The sequence below is a fragment of the Schistocerca nitens genome, chromosome 3, assembly GCF_023898315.1.
Source record: "Schistocerca nitens isolate TAMUIC-IGC-003100 chromosome 3, iqSchNite1.1, whole genome shotgun sequence".
NCBI lineage: Eukaryota > Metazoa > Arthropoda > Insecta > Orthoptera > Acrididae > Schistocerca > Schistocerca nitens.
The window spans coordinates 147,604,517-147,621,531 of NC_064616.1; the positions used below are offsets into that span (position 1 = coordinate 147,604,517).

At 42.9% G+C, this 17,015-nt stretch overlaps 1 protein-coding gene across 1 annotated transcript in view; it reads left to right on the plus strand.

The window, feature by feature from the left end:
• LOC126248090 (succinyl-CoA:3-ketoacid coenzyme A transferase 1, mitochondrial) overlaps window positions 1-17,015 on the plus strand; it is a 111,829-nt gene that overhangs the window by 69,958 nt on the left and 24,856 nt on the right. The window contains exon 9 of the mRNA XM_049948756.1: window positions 643-813. Within this exon, the coding sequence (XP_049804713.1) occupies window positions 643-813 (171 nt within the window). The remainder of the gene's footprint in view (window positions 1-642; window positions 814-17,015) is intronic.

Sequence of the window (17,015 nt, forward strand, 5' to 3'; positions counted from 1 at the left end):
CCAGTTTGAAGCTTCAGTCGGCCAGTATCTTTATGCTTTCTTATATACTTTGCAGGAATGTAAGCATAGTTATGGTGTAGAATAGTTTAGCTTCGGCTATATCTTATTACAAAAATTCACATAAAAGTTCTGGAAATGTGCAAGCTTTCAGAGCCAGTGGCTCCTCCTGGCAGAAGGTTCGAAAGGGATGGAAGAGGAGTGAAAGAAAAGGACTGGTGACTTTCCTTCTCATCCTTTCTGGTAAGTCTCCTCCAACTCCGGGTCCTGGGTGAATTTTCCCTAACTGTCCCTTCTTCTTAAACCTCACCAGTCCTTTTCCTTTATTCTTCTTTTCCCCTTCAACCATTATGCCAGAAGGCACCACCCCTGGCTCCAAAAGCTTAATATTTCCTGAACTTGTGTGTGTGTTTTCTCCTGCCACCACTTGGTGAGTAGATTCTTCGTCTATTATATTTTTAAAGAGTGATTATTTTTGTTGATATACCATTTATTTGGATGTCTATATAGCTTGAAGATAAGTTGTCCTCAAGCAGAAATGGAATGGATCATTTGAAGTAGCAGGAAAAAATACACAGTTTGCTCATCAAAATTTGATAATGACATAATACAGATAAATCAAATTTGCATTATGTCTTGTTTCAGGGGAAGCTGGTGAAAGGAATGGGGGGTGCAATGGACTTGGTAGCTGCCCCTGGAACAAAAGTGGTTGTGACTATGGAGCATACTGCAAAAGGAGGTGCACACAAGATTCTGTCACAGTGTACATTACCACTGACAGGGAAAAGCTGTGTAGACATGATAATAACGGAAAAGGTAAGGTGTAATAATGACCATGTTTTTAATTTTTTCATTTTTTTAGTAGAATGTTAAATACAAAATACAAAAAATAGTTGTACTACTCCATATGCACACCTTACATTGTCTTAAGGGAAGTTTATTTTAATGGTAAGTGTAAGGGAGACATTTATTCTGTACAGATTTTTGCATTGTTTTGTTTTATATTTTATTATTATTATTATTTATTTTATGGTCTTCATTGGACCACTCTAGTCAAAAATACAAAGTTGTTACACAGGGATACAATTTGGTTCAACAATAACTTAATATGATATTTAGGTAATTTGAAGTACTTTTATATCTTCCTTAATTTCTGTGATCCATTTAATGTCGCTCTAGCTATTCCACAATTTTTGTATTATTATTTTTTTACTAATTCTGTTCTCTGGAGTTCTCATCAGATGTCCAAAGAATGAGATGCGTTTCTTCCTGATTGTGCTCATAACTGGTTTTATTTTCTTATATACTGTTTCATTTTATGCTATTCTCCAATGGCCATTTATTTTATACTGTTTATTTATACAGGTCCTAATTATTCTTCTTTCTATTTTTAGTATTCCGTCAATTTCTGCTGTATTAGTTGTTTTGAAGATTTCAGCTTCATACGTTATTTCTGGTTGTGTAACTGTTTTATAGTGTTTTAATTTTGCATCTATAGATAGGCTTTTTTTGTTGTATGTAGTTTTGGTAATGTAATTTGCGTAGTTCAGTTTTTTTATTCAATTCTGCCATGATGACTTCTCATTTAGATTGTATGTTATTATTTTGCCTAAATATTTGAATTTATCAACAATTTTGATTTCCTGTTCTCCTATTGTAATTTTGTTTGCAAGTGGTGGATCAGTTAGCATAATCTCCATTTTTTTCAAATGATATTCTAAGGCCTACTTTCTCTGCTATTTCTTGAGTGATTTCATTTGTTGCCTGGCTTCTTGATGAATGGTGTTGGCTAGGAGAGCAAGATCATCACCGAATCCCAAGCAGTTTAAGCTAATATCATCTTTTGCACTTCCAATTCTTATCATCTTTGAATTGCTCTTGTACCATTCTCTCATTATGTATTCCAGTGCACAGTTGAACAGTAATGGTGATAGGCAGTCACCTTGTCTTAAGCCTGTTTTTATGAGGAATGGTTCTGAAATTTCTCCTCTAAACTTCACTTTTGATTTGGTGTTGGTTAGAGTGAGTTGTATTATTTTAATTAGTTTTGGATGGAGTCCTAGATTTCTTAAAATTTTTAATACTGAAGGTCTGTGGAGACAGTCATATGCCTTCTTAAAATCTACAAATGTTATTGCCAGAGGTTTGTTCCGTTTCTTGTAGTATGCCATAATCAATTTTAAATTAATTATCTGCTCTGCACAGCTTCTCCATGGTCTAAAACCTCCCTGATATTCCCCTAACTCCTGTTCTAATTGCTCCTTGATTCTTTGTTTTATATAATGGCACTTAGTTACTCTTTCCAGTTGCTGCCTTTTGACAGTCATTATTACACTCATTGTCAAGACTAAACTTTACAGTTTACATTAGTTCCTCACTAAAGGGTAAATTCTTCATTTGGAATACACCACTATGCATGTAATTCATGTTGTATCACCAGAAAGTGATGTGGCCCCATTTGTGCTGTCAGACATCTCTGAAATATTTATCCATTGTTTCCCATTTAATGTTCAGATAAATGCAGTGACTCTACGTTTCTAACATCAGTGCAGCAGATTTTCTGTCTGTATGTTCACCTAACACGTACCCTAGAAGCTAAAGTTCAATAATTTCCAACTTACTCGAAGTTGATAGGGAAAAACTATTTGGATTTTCTTCTGGAACAGTTACATTCAGAATTCTTGCTCTGTGCTGACAGAAGGAACACGTTGTTGTTCATAATTTTCTAGCTGTTGACCTTTATCAATAATAGCATAATGTCTAGATTATATTAGTGACATTGAGTGAGTGTTCACCAAAATATATCAATTTTTTTTAATTGCTGAAGTTGTGTATGTTTATATGTGCTACGGAACGAATAAAATAACTTTTCGATTGACAGAGTAGAATGCTGGGGTGCAGTATTGTCAGGATCCAGCCAGACATGCTTGACAGGTCTCTGCATTAAGTACAATACAGGCAACGCAGTGAGCACATGGTGCTCAATGAGGGGCTTAAATTGGCAGGCTACTGCACACTACCACTTGACTCACTGAAATGTCAGTCACACTTATTTTAATCCAAGCATAGGCAAACAGAAGCTTAGAAAAGAGAGAACCTACAGTAAAACTTTCCCAGAATCTTGGAATAGGCATACAAACAGTGAGAGACTTAAAGGAAAATAAAGAAACACAAAATTTTGCAACAATAGCTGACAAAAGGCTGTCAAAGAATAAGTACCTGAAAACAGCAACTCGTTGAAAACTAGATGCATCAAAAACTATATGAAGCACTGCATTTGTAGTTTCAGAATAGAAGCAGCACAAGTTACCATATCGGATTCAACGTTGATATAGAAAGCAGCAGATTCCATGAAAAATTTGAGGAATGGATAAAAATGTAATGCTTTATCAGAATATCTAGCCTGATAAGCCCTGCTGTGAAATTTGAGAAATTGCTGTTCAGAGTGAGAAACATAATGCTAACAAAAACACAACTTATGCTTTTTGCAGCAAATTCTCCAAAATCTTTTCTCCCAGAACAGATTTAAAATACTGATTAAACTGGACTGTAGTGGAAGGGCATGCCTATAGAACTTAACACAAGCTGCTGAACATAAGACTGCAAATTTAGTGAGTGAACACAAATTGAAGAAATTCGTTATAAGCAAATATTTAAAACAAACTGTGTGCATTCACAGGAATAATGAACTTGCCACTACATGTGAGTCACCCAGATATAGTGAATTAAATGATCGAGGAACCAGTATCACACTCAATGAGGCACTAAAATGCTTTTATCTATTATTAGTGTATGCAGAATAAAATATGTTTGATTATACCAATGTTATGACTCTCCAGAAAATGTGAACAATGATCAGAAAACAATTTCACGAAGGACAGAAAGAGAGAAAGAAGATGGACAATAGTTTGTCAAAAGTGGCTGAAAGCAAGAGATTAAAAATACTGTGTGTCTTAAGTGATATTGTAAATAATTTGTTAATTCCTGGCAAGTAATGCAGTGGGCTTTCAAATTTGGCATGTAGCATGTTTTGTAGATACAGTAAGCAGCAGTTTCTGGTAAAAATGTGTATTTTGGATTATTCATGTATTTGGTTATCCATGCAGGCTTGTGAATGCCTTAACCTCAACAACTGGGAGCTTGCTGTGTTACAAAAGTTACCGGTTGCCTCTTGTAAACAAAACACACTTGAGCTAGGATGTGTCCAGACAGAGGGATAGTGTATTGAATGGTAAATGTGTGCGTCACTTTGTTCCTGTCGTGTTTTTTGAGGAAAATAGTTTGGATTCCTCTGACAGCCAGAGTCCTGTTGTAAACCGTCTGATACTGACACCCTGAAAAAAAGGAAAAAACCAAAATTGAAGTATTTTGTCAGAGAATTGTAAAAATAGAGAAAAATGAATTCTTAAATACCCCACAATAAATACCTGTCTGGTCAGTGTTGATAACAAAATCTATGTTTAAATTTGGTATCAGTTTTAACATCTGGGTTTGAAACGTGTCTGCAGCTGGCAACATTTTTTTCAGTTGTTGCTGTTTCTTTTCTTGAAACAAATCTCATCACTTTTCACTGGCGAATCCCATATTTATTTTTGAAACTATGAACCCTGTTGGGTCGGCAGACTTGCCAACACTACGCACACTAATTGAAAGAGGCGGCCAAGATGCACGCGCTAACTCACGAAGGATGGAGTGAGGTCTGAAACAGGAGACTTAATGAATGCTATAAAGAAAAGTACATATCTTCTGGACTACTTAACTTTTAATCCTTCCTTTGTATACATCGTTCTTGATGAGACATCTGGAGATTGTGGCGATACAAGTGCGACTCTTTAGATACAAGCTATCTAAGGCTAATGGCGCCTTGCTAGGTCGTAGACATGAACTTAGCTGAAGGCTATTCTAACTGTCTCTCGGCAAATGAGAGCAAAGGCTTCGTCCGTATAGTCGCTAGCAACGTCGTCGTACAACTGGGGCGAGTTCTCGTACGTCTCTCGAGACCTGCCGTGTGGTGGCGCTAGGTCTACGATCACACAGTGGCGACACGCGGGTCCGACATGTACTAATGGACCGCGGCCGATTTAAGCTACCACCTAGCAAGTGTGGTGTCTGGCAGTGACACCACATTCCTCCCCCGCAAATCGGCGAACGGCCGTGTTATAGGGCTTCCGCCCGCCGTGGGGAGGACCCCATGTTGACGTATGCGATGAGGTGGGGAGCCTAACAACAGGCGAGGCTGTGCCACCCGCACCCGGCCATTCGGTCCGAGGGGAGCTAGGAAACGCCTGAAAACCTAGTCCAGGGTGCACGTCAACATGCGGTGTATGCGCCCGTAGAGAGACAGGAGGGGCCGAAGGGTCGACCTCCATGTGGTCGGGGCACCCGACGGGCGAAGACGACATCTGGTCCGGAGCGGGCAAGAGTTCCGTGGTGGAGGACAGCCGGTCACGGGAAGCGAGCGGCGGCGCGCGACCCAGGGAGGCGCCAGGCGGCTGCAGCGACGCGTCCACTGCTGGCGGCGCCGGCGGGAGAACAGGCGGCGGCGGCGGCACGTCGCCATGACGAAAAATGGAAGGCATCGTCGGTAACACCTGGGGATGAGGCGAGCCAGTAGATGGGTCCCCAGGGCGCTGACCTGACGGCACCGTCGCTGAAAGCAGACGGGGAGCGGCAGAACCCAGGCGACGACAGAGGCGCAGCTGATTGAGATGCCGACGCACCTCACCAGAGGCCCCCAAAACCAAATACATCGCGCGGCCGAGGCAGCGAAGAATGCGCCCTGCGAGCCAACGCCGTGAACCGCGATAGTTGCGATAGAAAACAACGTCGCTAGGAGCAAAAGCAGTAGTCTGCCGCTGCACTGGAACCTGATGCGGCGGATGCAGCAAAGACATCAAGGTTCGATGAGGACGACCATGAAGCAACTCAGCCGGCGAGCGACCATCGCGGGGCTGAGAGCGATACGAAGACAAAAAGAGCAACAATGCGTCCTCCCTAGAATGCGACTCTTTCAACTTCAACATCTGTGACTTGAAAGTCCGGACCAATCTTTCAGCGGCACCGTTTGACTGAGGCGAAAACGGCGCGGATGTCAGATGTTGAATACCAGTGGCCTTGCAGAATGACTGAAATTCTGCGGACATGAATTGTGGGCCATTGTCGGAAACAATAGTCTGGGGAAGACCTTCAATGCAAAAAATAGCGGACAACGCTTGGATGGTGGCAGATGACGTCGTGGAAGACATCCGGACAACAAAAGGAAAATTACTGAAGGAATCCACCACAACCAACCATCGAGCATTCCAGAATGGACCAGCAAAATCGATATGTAAGCGTTGCCAAGGGGAAGTGGCTTTCGGCCATGCAAAGAATTTCCGTGGCGGGGCGGATTGTTGTTCGGCACACGCCACGCAAGAAGAGCACATATTCGTAATCGCAGCATCGATTCCGAACAAAGTACAGTGCTGACGAGCAAGTTGTTTCGTTCGCACTATACCCCAATGTCCGTGGTGAAGAAGCCGTAAGACAGAGGACTGTAACGAACGTGGGACCACGACTCTGGAGTGATCATTATCCGAACGCAACAACAAAACACCACGCCGTACAAAAAGTCTCGCCTTGTGAGCAAAAAATCGGCGAACCAACGGATCCTCGATCCGTGACTTTGACAAGGGCCATAGCGTAGCAACAAAACGCAAAACAGTAGCAAGGACAGGGTCAGCAGCTGTGGCTGTAGCGACACGACGAAAATCAATCGGAAACGATTCGACCACGTCATCGGTTTCCGAATCAATGAACATGCAAGCTTGGGATTCGAAATCGTTTAATGTTCTTGCGACCTCATCACGCAATGCGTGAGGAACATTGCGCGCTCTGAAAAATTTCGGTTGCGCGTCCACTTTGAGTTCCAAATGTGCTTCATAGTTCTTAGCGCAACCAAGGCCTGGTGCAAAAATGTCTGCAAATTCTTCACAAAGACTAGCAACACTGGCGGAAGGCACAGTCTGATTCACTGATAGGACCTGATTTACGAGAGACATGTTAAACACTTGAAATAAATCTAAACCAAACAAGTTCACTGCCGTAGAAGAACGAAGAACGTAAAATGACACAAGTTTTGTTTGTCCTTTGTATGTGGCAAGAAGGCTGCACTGTCCTAACACAGGTATTGTCTGGCCTGAGTAACTATTGAGCTGAACATTTGCGGCACGCAACGGAGGTGCGCCCAGTTGTTTGTACGTGTCTTGATTGAGCAATGAAACTGCAGCTCCGGTATCGAGCTGGAACGGTATCACTTTGCCTCCAAAGTCTAAGTCTACAAAAAGTTTATTGTCCTGCTGACGACAAGAGCGACTTTCACGTGCAATTTGAACTGATACAGGTACAGAAGCACTTGCGACTTTACGGGATTTCCGGCGACGTCGACGCACACGTTTTGTGGGACGAACACAGTCACTGTTAGATAAAGTGGCACTGGACGGTGTGGAATTAACGACATGAATGTCCATGGGCGAAGGTCCACGAGCCTGATTGTGCCTGGTTTGATTCCGGCGCGAAGCAAAGGGCCTGGAATGGTTTTGATTGTCTGATCTTAGCTTTTTCTGGCAAACACTTTGAACATGTCCTTTCTTATGACAGTAAAAGCAAATAGCTTGGCGTGATGGGCAATTTTCACGCGAATGTCTAGTTGCACACCGCGGGCATGATTTGAGCATGGCATTGGCATGCTTACGCGGCACACGTGTTTGCGAGCTAGGCTGCAGCTGCGCTGACGTGCGCGAGGGCCGTTTAGCGTCCCGTGCCGCGCGCCCGGCGGGCCGGTCAATGCGACACACTGCTGGCGAAGTTTCAAATGATTCCTGAGCAAAGTCAAGTGTGTCTTGCCTATCCAATATGTCTATCACTTGTTGAAGGGAGGGATTAACTAGTTTCAAAATCTGTTCCCGTATGCGAACATCAGAAACGTTCTGTGCTATTGCATCACGCACCATAGTATCTGAATACGGAAGTCCACATTCACATTGAAAATCACAATCCCTAGTAAGTCCTTGCAATGTTGCAACCCACTCCCTATTAGTCTGACCGGCCGTACGTTTTGTACGAAAGAACGTATACCGTTTGGCAACTACATTAACTGTTTCTTTGAAATAGGCATCTAAAGCAGACAAAATTTCTTCGTAGGACAGAGTTGCGACGTTGCGTCGGGGAAACAATTTCACTATCACACGGTAGGTGGACACACCGACCCAAGAAAGCAAAAACGGCTGCCGCTCATTACCTTTCATTACCTTGAATTCTGTAGGCGGCTAGATGGAAGCCGAACTGTCGAGACCATTCCGGCCAGGTCTCGTGGGCCGCGTCAAAGCTACGAAACGGAGGTGCAACTGCTTGGTGTGGCTGCGGTAGCGATGAAGCGGCGGCGGCCGCATCGGGTTGCAGTGCACGTTGACCCTGGACGAGCTGTCCAAGGGCATCCAATAACGCCTGCGTCTGCTGATTCTGCAAGCGATAAAATTCGGACAGTACATCTGGCGAAGCCATGACACAAGGAAATGTAATCAATTAGAAAGAACAAGATCCTGATTGATCCGCGTCGCCAAAATTGTTGTGTCGGCAGACTTGCCAACACTACGCACACTAATTGAAAGAGGCGGCCAAGATGCACGCGCTAACTCACGAAGGATGGAGTGAGGTCTGAAACAGGAGACTTAATGAATGCTATAAAGAAAAGTACATATCTTCTGGACTAATTAACTTTTAATCCTTCCTTTGTATAAATCGTTCTTGATGAGACATCTGGAGATTGTGGCGATACAAGTGCGACTCTTTAGATACAAGCTATCTAAGGCTTATGGCGCCTTGCTAGGTCGTAGACATGAACTTAGCTGAAGGCTATTCTAACTGTCTCTCGGCAAATGAGAGCAAAGGCTTCGTCCGTATAGTCGCTAGCAACGTCGTCGTACAACTGGGGCGAGTTCTCGTACGTCTCTCGAGACCTGCCGTGTGGTGGCGCTAGGTCTATGATCACACAGTGGCGACACGTGGGTCCGACATGTACTAATGGACCGCGGCCGTTTTAAGCTACCACCTAGCAAGTGTGGTGTCTGGCAGTGACACCACAAACCCATCTGTCAGAAGCTTTAAATTGAAAATCTGTAAACTGTTGTGCTGCTGCTAAAGCCCATGCTTATAAATTCCATGTAGTCACTTGCTGATAATTCTCTCAGGCTTCAACAAAATTATCATACATCCAGGAACTGATTGCTGCATACTTATCAGATTGAGTTCTCCATTTTTTTTATATTTCTTCTTCCAATTGGGGTAAACATTCCTTCTTTCTTAACCGGCTGCATTCTTCATTTTGTCATGTTTGTATTTTCCTGGTGGGATGAGGCTTTGTGATATTAACAATGTTAATTTTGTAATCCTAAGAAAGTATGCTTCTCTTGCCTTCTTTTCTTCTGGTTCATATTCATCCGATGAGCTGTGGTCTTCATACTTCTCGAAAGGTTCACCTTCACAGTTTTCATTTTCATGAGCAAGTTCATCATCAGTCACAAGTATTTTTTCAGCCAACATGTCCATAATACTTCGGTAAATTTCTTCACCCATCAACATTGCTTCATGAGAAATTGTCGTTGAAGATTCCAATGCAATCACGTTATTTGTGCCAAGCAAGCTTTCATAACAAACAACCACATCTTTTAACATCACCTTCAATACTTCATTGTATAATAAATCTGCAACTTATAATACTTTCATTATTTTTTCCTTGATAGATTTTTTTAAATTCAGAACATTGTAAAAATTCCGATAATATTTCACAGTACAGAAAGCTCCAGTCTCTGCAAAAGTCGGGAAAGGACTGGCACTATAGCAGGTAAGGCCCATTGCTCGATTAGTTCCATGCAGGCCTTGACACTTCCTGACTGTCTGTCTGTTTGTATATACAATAGGGCAGTAGTGATACTCTGATTTTCTATGAAGTCTCCAGTTCCTCAAATTTACAACAATATTTATAACTTTTCCACAGCTTAAAATATTGCCCATTTTTGTAATAACATAGGAATGACAGTAATTACTGCTGTAATTTACTTCCATTGACAAGGCATTTGAAACTATTCAACTTTTAAAAAAAGATAGTATTGATGAGTGTAATTCAAATTTTAAGTACCCTGGGACAGCCATTTCATAAACAAAATAAAATTATTTATGATTTAATTGATAATACATCAGTTCATTAATTTTACTTAAAAGTTGTTATAATTTTTCAAACAATTAACAAAACAAAATAAAATTGAGCCAGCAGGTAGGATCAAACCCAGATCGGTCATACAACATTCTAGAATGCTACTGATTAAGCTGTTTCACCTGTATGATGCACTGCTATTTCTGATGGTATATGAGGTGCATATGAGCTACACTTAAAACTTTAGAGCCTTTTTTCTCGGAATTTTCTAGATAGTGTACTTTAAGACTTCTATGAGTCTTTGATGTCTACTACCGACCTGTGAAGTCTCATCCTGAACTGAATTTCAGAGACTGGAAGGTCCACTTGTTAGTTATTTCTTTGTTTTTGAAACTTCCTATAGTAAAATTATTGTTATAGTTTGTGATTCAATCAAAATACCTGTCTACATTTTTTAATGTTACTAATGCTTTATATGTCACTTTTTTTCTTTTGGAGTGCTTCTTCATGCAGATATTTTGTTAGGAATTCGTCTATTTTTGTCAAGCCACAGTGAGGTAATGGTGGTGCACAGCATTTTACTGTTGTTGTTTGATTTCGTACATTAAATGTATGTGATAGATTCTGCGAATACTTTTCAGTGCATGATCTATAGCAGCACACACACACACTGCACATTTTGAGGACCACATATGGACTCATGGAGAACTTAATGTTAATCAAAATAATATTTAAGATATTCAATTATATTTTAACCAAAAAGTCTGGCCATCTTCAAAGCCACCTAGAATGGAAAGAAGTTGCTAACTCCAGTGTCAGCATACGTTTAAAGGGGGTGCCTAACTGCTACTACAGAAACTTAACACAGAGGAACTATATTAATCAGTATGTTCACTTTATAACTATTCCCCTTGAAATGTGGGTTCTATGTGACGAACAAAACTCAAATTAGTATAATTGAGAGTTGATTCACATCTATTCAGAGACGTTTGTATATTGATGGAGCTCGATATTCGCAAATTGGACACCTAGAGCCATTAAAACAGCTCACAGAGTCGAGAGTGCAAGGAGACTGAATGAATGTATAAAGGTTTTCTTCTCATTTTGTTAAAGAATTTCCTCTAGCAATTTTCAGCTCCATGGGAAACGAAAACTTTGAGTGGCCTTGTACCCACCATGATTTGAAGTTGCAATCCCCACCACTGTCACATTGTAACGTGTGCAGAACCACTGAGCTAATGAGGCATTGTTGGCAGCAGCGCTATCATATCGCAAGATCAGTCAGTGAGCCTCATGAGGCACCATTAAACATAAGAACAGCTGACTTACATACAGAAAAGAATACATGGAGTTCAGAAATGAAACCTTACTTCTCAGTGTCTCACCTTACATGAAGATTATATAGCATAAATCATTGAGCAGGGAAATGAATGTCAAATGAAGTTAGCAGGTCTATTCAGGGCCATGCACTCTCACAGTGTTGCCAAATATTTGTGGTGATGTTGCCGCTTCCTAGCTGGTCTAGGAGAAGCCATGTAGCGAAATGCTAGACTGACTCGTCATATTGGTATCTCCTGACACATTCTAACGTCGCCTTTTAGACTATCTGTATGTAAAACATCCAGCATTTCTCAGTTTTTAAGCTTTCCAGTGTGGAAGTGGGCTGTTAATCCCAGTGTTATATAATATCAACATAGTGATATCTAAGCTAGTGGCAGGTTAGCTCGTGGAAGATATGGCATGTGAAATATGGATGTGTATAACTTTCCATCGTGATTACAGTTTTAATGAAACAGAAACAAATAAAACATATTGATAGTTAGAATGAAAGCTTATTTCAGTGGAATAAAAAATAACTGGAAATCAACCTTATCCCATATCGTGAAACAGTAAGGTATCAAACACGTTGCACCATGAAATTGGCTATGTATATTGGTGGGGACGGAAGCAAGAAGAACCGCAGTTTACGAATTATTCGGAGCCATGCAGTAATCAGTTCATTTCAGGATTCAGAAAAGAACAAACTGAGAAATATGCTAATTTACATGGAAACAAAACTGGAGATGTGGGCAATGTGCGTTTCAGCACCTTCATACATTTTTCATGTTTAGATCTATATGTATGTAATGCACACTAAATAGCCTCTTAATTGCTTTCGTAATGTTTCCTCCTTGTTCGGCCACTTATGGTTCCTTCAAATTGTTGTAGTGACAGATGTTTCTGTGTTCCTGTATATACTCCTTATCATCACTACTAGTTTCGGGCACTGCCCAGTCTCAAATGCATCTATAGGGAGAAACATGGAGGTATGATTTTCGTTGTTTAAAAAATCATGCGCCATGCATATTTGTGCAGAAATATGCATGGTACCTGATTTTTGAGACGATAACAACGATGTGTCCACATGTCACTCTTGATGCACATGAGAAGGGGCAGTGCCTGAAATGAGTAGTGTATATAAAAATACAGGATACATAGCCTGGTGGAACAATGTTGTTTTTTTAATTTATATGTGTTGTTGCTTGATATTTGGAAAGCACAACACTATGCCTGCACCCAGTGTGGTATAGGTATTGGATAAAGATTGTCAGAAGACTTACAAACTGCATTCAAAATCTAATGTCGCAAGTGAAACACACACTTGATTACCTTGAATTTAAATGCTACTTTACATAGCTGTGTAGATAGAAGCAATATGAAACTTTAAGTTATCCACTGGTATAATCCATTTGAATAGTAACACAAATGCAGTCTTCCAATTACAATTGTTACACTATAACCAGAAGCTTTGCCTAGAGTAAACTGTGGTTATTGTCACAAATTCACAGGTATCTGCAGCAGGTGCAGAGATCATACTGCACATTCAATTGTTGAGTAATATACTGCTTCAGTTACAAAGTTCTGCTTGCCTCACTGTCCTTCCATCAACATCTTTGCTCATTGGGCTACTCCTATTATCCTGAATACAAGACAGTGAGGTAAATAATAAATCGTATTGTGGATTCACATGAAAAGTTTGAATGTATGGCTCATGAAGCAGAAAAAATAGAAGACTTATGGAAATGTGCTGTTGTGCACTGTCAAACATTTTACATCGCTAGCTCTACCATCGGTAATGGATTCTAACAAGCTTTTTCAGTGCTTCTGTAATTTTTCCAATCTTGTTTGACACCGAGATGCTGAACAAAATACAGATTCTTGTCACTGACAATTACCTCAAATCTTTTCAGAGACTCTCGCACATTTTGTTGGTGACGTAATTTTGTACTCACAAAGCAGATATGACTGATATCTCCTGCAAGGTGCTAGGACCCAACTGAAACAGGGGGTTTCTTAAGATTCATCTCTGACCTTCGATGTGACAATTGGTGGCTCAATTAAAGAAATAGTGAAAAGGATTAAACCTGCATCATCAGGTGGATTTTCGTGTATTAATATGAAATGTGTGTTTTTTGTTACACTTCAGAGTAACCTGTAGCACTATCTCTAGTGATCAGGCCGCTTTCTTTGTCATAACATAACACTTCGTAAACAGTGACTGGTAATAGCACAATGGAATTAATAAGATACAGTTGCAGAAAATTTGGAACCTGTTTCGAAAGAAACTACCATTTAGAAAGTGATGGTCAGAACTAAATACAGGCATGCTGAAAGCTGTTCATTGTTGTAGAGCAATAAATAATTTTAGCTGCTAGTTGCTGTGTATGGCGATTCAAAAATAATTTCTGATGAAGGGCATGATGACAAGAAGTCCTAGAATAAAACTCTGTTGGTGGTAAAAATGCATGCATGGAAATGGACTATTCGGTGGAAGCATACGCACCTGCTGCCTGTGATAAAGTTTAAAATGCATCCTACCATTGGGCTCCACATGATGCAGCAGAATCATAAAAATGTTTATGCAGTAGCCATCAGAAAGATCGCGGGAGGCGCACATCAGCATGGTGCGTCACGGACGGTAGTTGCCGCAAGTAGAGTCCCGTCCACCAGAGGGCACACGAGAATTCGGACATGACCTCTGCCGGTGGAACAACAACAACAACAACAACAACAACAACAACAACTCAGGCAGCACGGGTCGTGCCCAGTCAGTTAACATCGGGCATGCCTAGGACACAGTCCCGGTCTACGCTAAGTGAAGTGCGATGTAAAACGTGAACAGTGTTACTACATAATTGGCGACGGGTAGGGTCATTCTATCGCGTGTTGCGTCGTTGTTCCAGTTTCACAGCTTATCCACGGCATGGAGGATTTAGTGCGGGTTTTGGTTGAGCAGCAGACGGAGCTCATGGCCACCATGAAACAAGTGCTTCTGGCGTTGCTCTCACGCAGTCTGCTCCAGCGCCGTTCTTCCTCCCTTTCTCCCATATGACGAGACGGCGGAGGATTGGGACGCATATGAACATCGCCTTCGGCAGCATTTCCAGGCGTTTCATGTTGCCGATGCCGAGGTATGTCGTGCTCTCTTCTTGTCTTGGATATCTCCCTCGCTGTATCAAGTTTTGCGACAGCTAGCGCCGTTGCAGGAACCCTCGTCCTTGTCTTTTGACGCGTTGTGTTCATTGCTGTCTTCATATTATCGCCGCCGCACGCATGTTGTGGCGGCTAAGGTCGAGTTCTATCAATGCAAGAAACAGCCCCATCAGTCTTACTGGGCGTGGGCCTCTACCTTGCACGGTCTTAGTCGCAAGTGTCATTTTGTCATGGAGCAGTCGCGAGAGTCGTATGCCCACGTTATGGTACGCGACATCATTGTTCGTTCGGCCCCTGATAGGGAGGTCCGGCAACGGGCCCTGCAGTTAGATGACCCTTCCCTTGAGGAAGTCCTGTCCATTGCTCAATCGTATGAAGTCTCTCACGCCGCAGGTCAACAGTTGGAAGCGTGGTGCGACGTTGCGGCGGTTCAGGGCGGCGCGTCCGCGTCCACTGTGTCCGGGGTGGACGACGTGCGAGCGGTACAATCTGGCCGTTACGGCCGCTCCCGCACGGCGCGTAAACAGAGTTCCAGCCGCCGGCCCCTGTTGCTGTCCTGTGCGTCGTGCTATATACATCACGATCGGTCAGAGTGCCCCCAGCATTGGGCCTTTTGTCGCAAATGTAATAAAAAAGGTCACATTGCTGAAGTTTGCCGCTCAGCCTCAAAAGAATCGAAGGAAGCAGGTACAGAGGACATGGACGTTGACATTCAGGCAGTTTCATCGGGCCAGGCTCCCGACGCATCGGCACGCAAACTCTTTATCGAGGTGTCTGTTTGGTCGCGCCGGTTACAACTGCAAGTAGATACGGGCGCGGCAGTTTCGTTGCTGAATGCACAAACTTATTCCGACCTTGGATCGCCCCTGTTGGCGCCAGTTTACCGGCGTCTACGCGGTTATGGTAAACAGTTCATTCCCCTACTGGGTCAATTCACTACCGACGTGACTTACAAATCAGTCACTCGGCCTATTACTTTTATTGTTGTCAGTGATGCGAGCTCCACTAACCTTTTTGGCCTGGATGCCTTTCAAGCTTTCGGTTTTTCTATCGCTGACACCATACAGTTGGTCTCTGAAGACGTTCCCTATCAATCATTGGAATCTTTGATCTCAGACTTTTCAGATATCTTTGAGGAGGGCCTGGGGTGTGCTTCAGACTTTGAAGCTCACTTAACGTTGAAGGTGTCGGCTCACCCGCGTTTTCTACGCACGAGGCAGATCCCCTTGGCTCTCCACCCTCAGGTAAAAGAAGAGCTAGACTGGCTGACAGCCCTAGGGGTCATTCTTTCCATTTCTTCTAGTGAGTGGGCTTCTCCCCTCGTTAATGTCAGGAAACCCTCGGGAAAATTACGTCTTTGTGGCGATTTCAAGGCCACCATTAATTCCCAATTGGTGGTGGACACCTATCCTTTGCCTCGTGCTGATGAATTGTTCTCCGCCGTGGCGGGAGGCCAATATTTTTCGAAAATCGATCTTTCGGAGGCTTATCATCAGATACCACTTGATGAGGACTCCAAACGGCTGACGGTCGTCAACACCCCGTTTGGCCTTTACCAATACCAGCGGTTGGCCTTCAGAATATCCAGTGCCCCGGCAATATTCCAGTGTTATCTTGAGCACGTCACGTCGACAATCCCTCATTGTATTAATTACCTGGATGACATAATTGTCACAGGCCGCTGCACAAAGGAACACTTGCACAACCTTCGCACCCTCTTTCTCAAATTCAGGTCTGTGGGCTTGTGTTGCAACCTGCGTAAGTCAAACTTCTTCCAACCGTCCATTGAGTATGTGGGCTACACCATCTCTCGGCACGGCGTCCAGCCACTAGGAAGTTTGGTCCAAGGTATCGTCGACCTTCCTCGGCCCGCTTCGTTGAAGGAGTTACAAGCTTTTTTAGGCAAGATTGCCTATTACCACCGGTTCATTCCCAGGGCTTCCACCATAGCCCGCCCCCCTGTACCGTCTTCTGCGCAAGGGTGTTCCTTTTGATTGGTCGCCTGCATGCGAGCAAGCGTTCACCTCGTTGAAGAGCCTCCTCACGTCAGTGCCTTGTTTGGCTACTTTTGACCCCCATAAGCCGTTGGTCCTGGCTACAGATGCTTCGCAGTATGGGGTGGGGGCGGTCCTGGCCCATCGCAATGCGGATGGTTCCGAGCAACCACTCGCATTTGCGTCTAAAACTCTTAGTCCCGCGCAGGCCCATTACTCCCAGGTGGAAAAAGAGGCTTTGGCCATTGTCTACGCTGTTACAAAGTTTCACCCTTTCTTGTATGGCACGAAGTTTCAGTTAATCACTGACCACAAGCCGTTAATATCGTTATTTGGCCCCGCCTCTCACATTCCGGATAGGG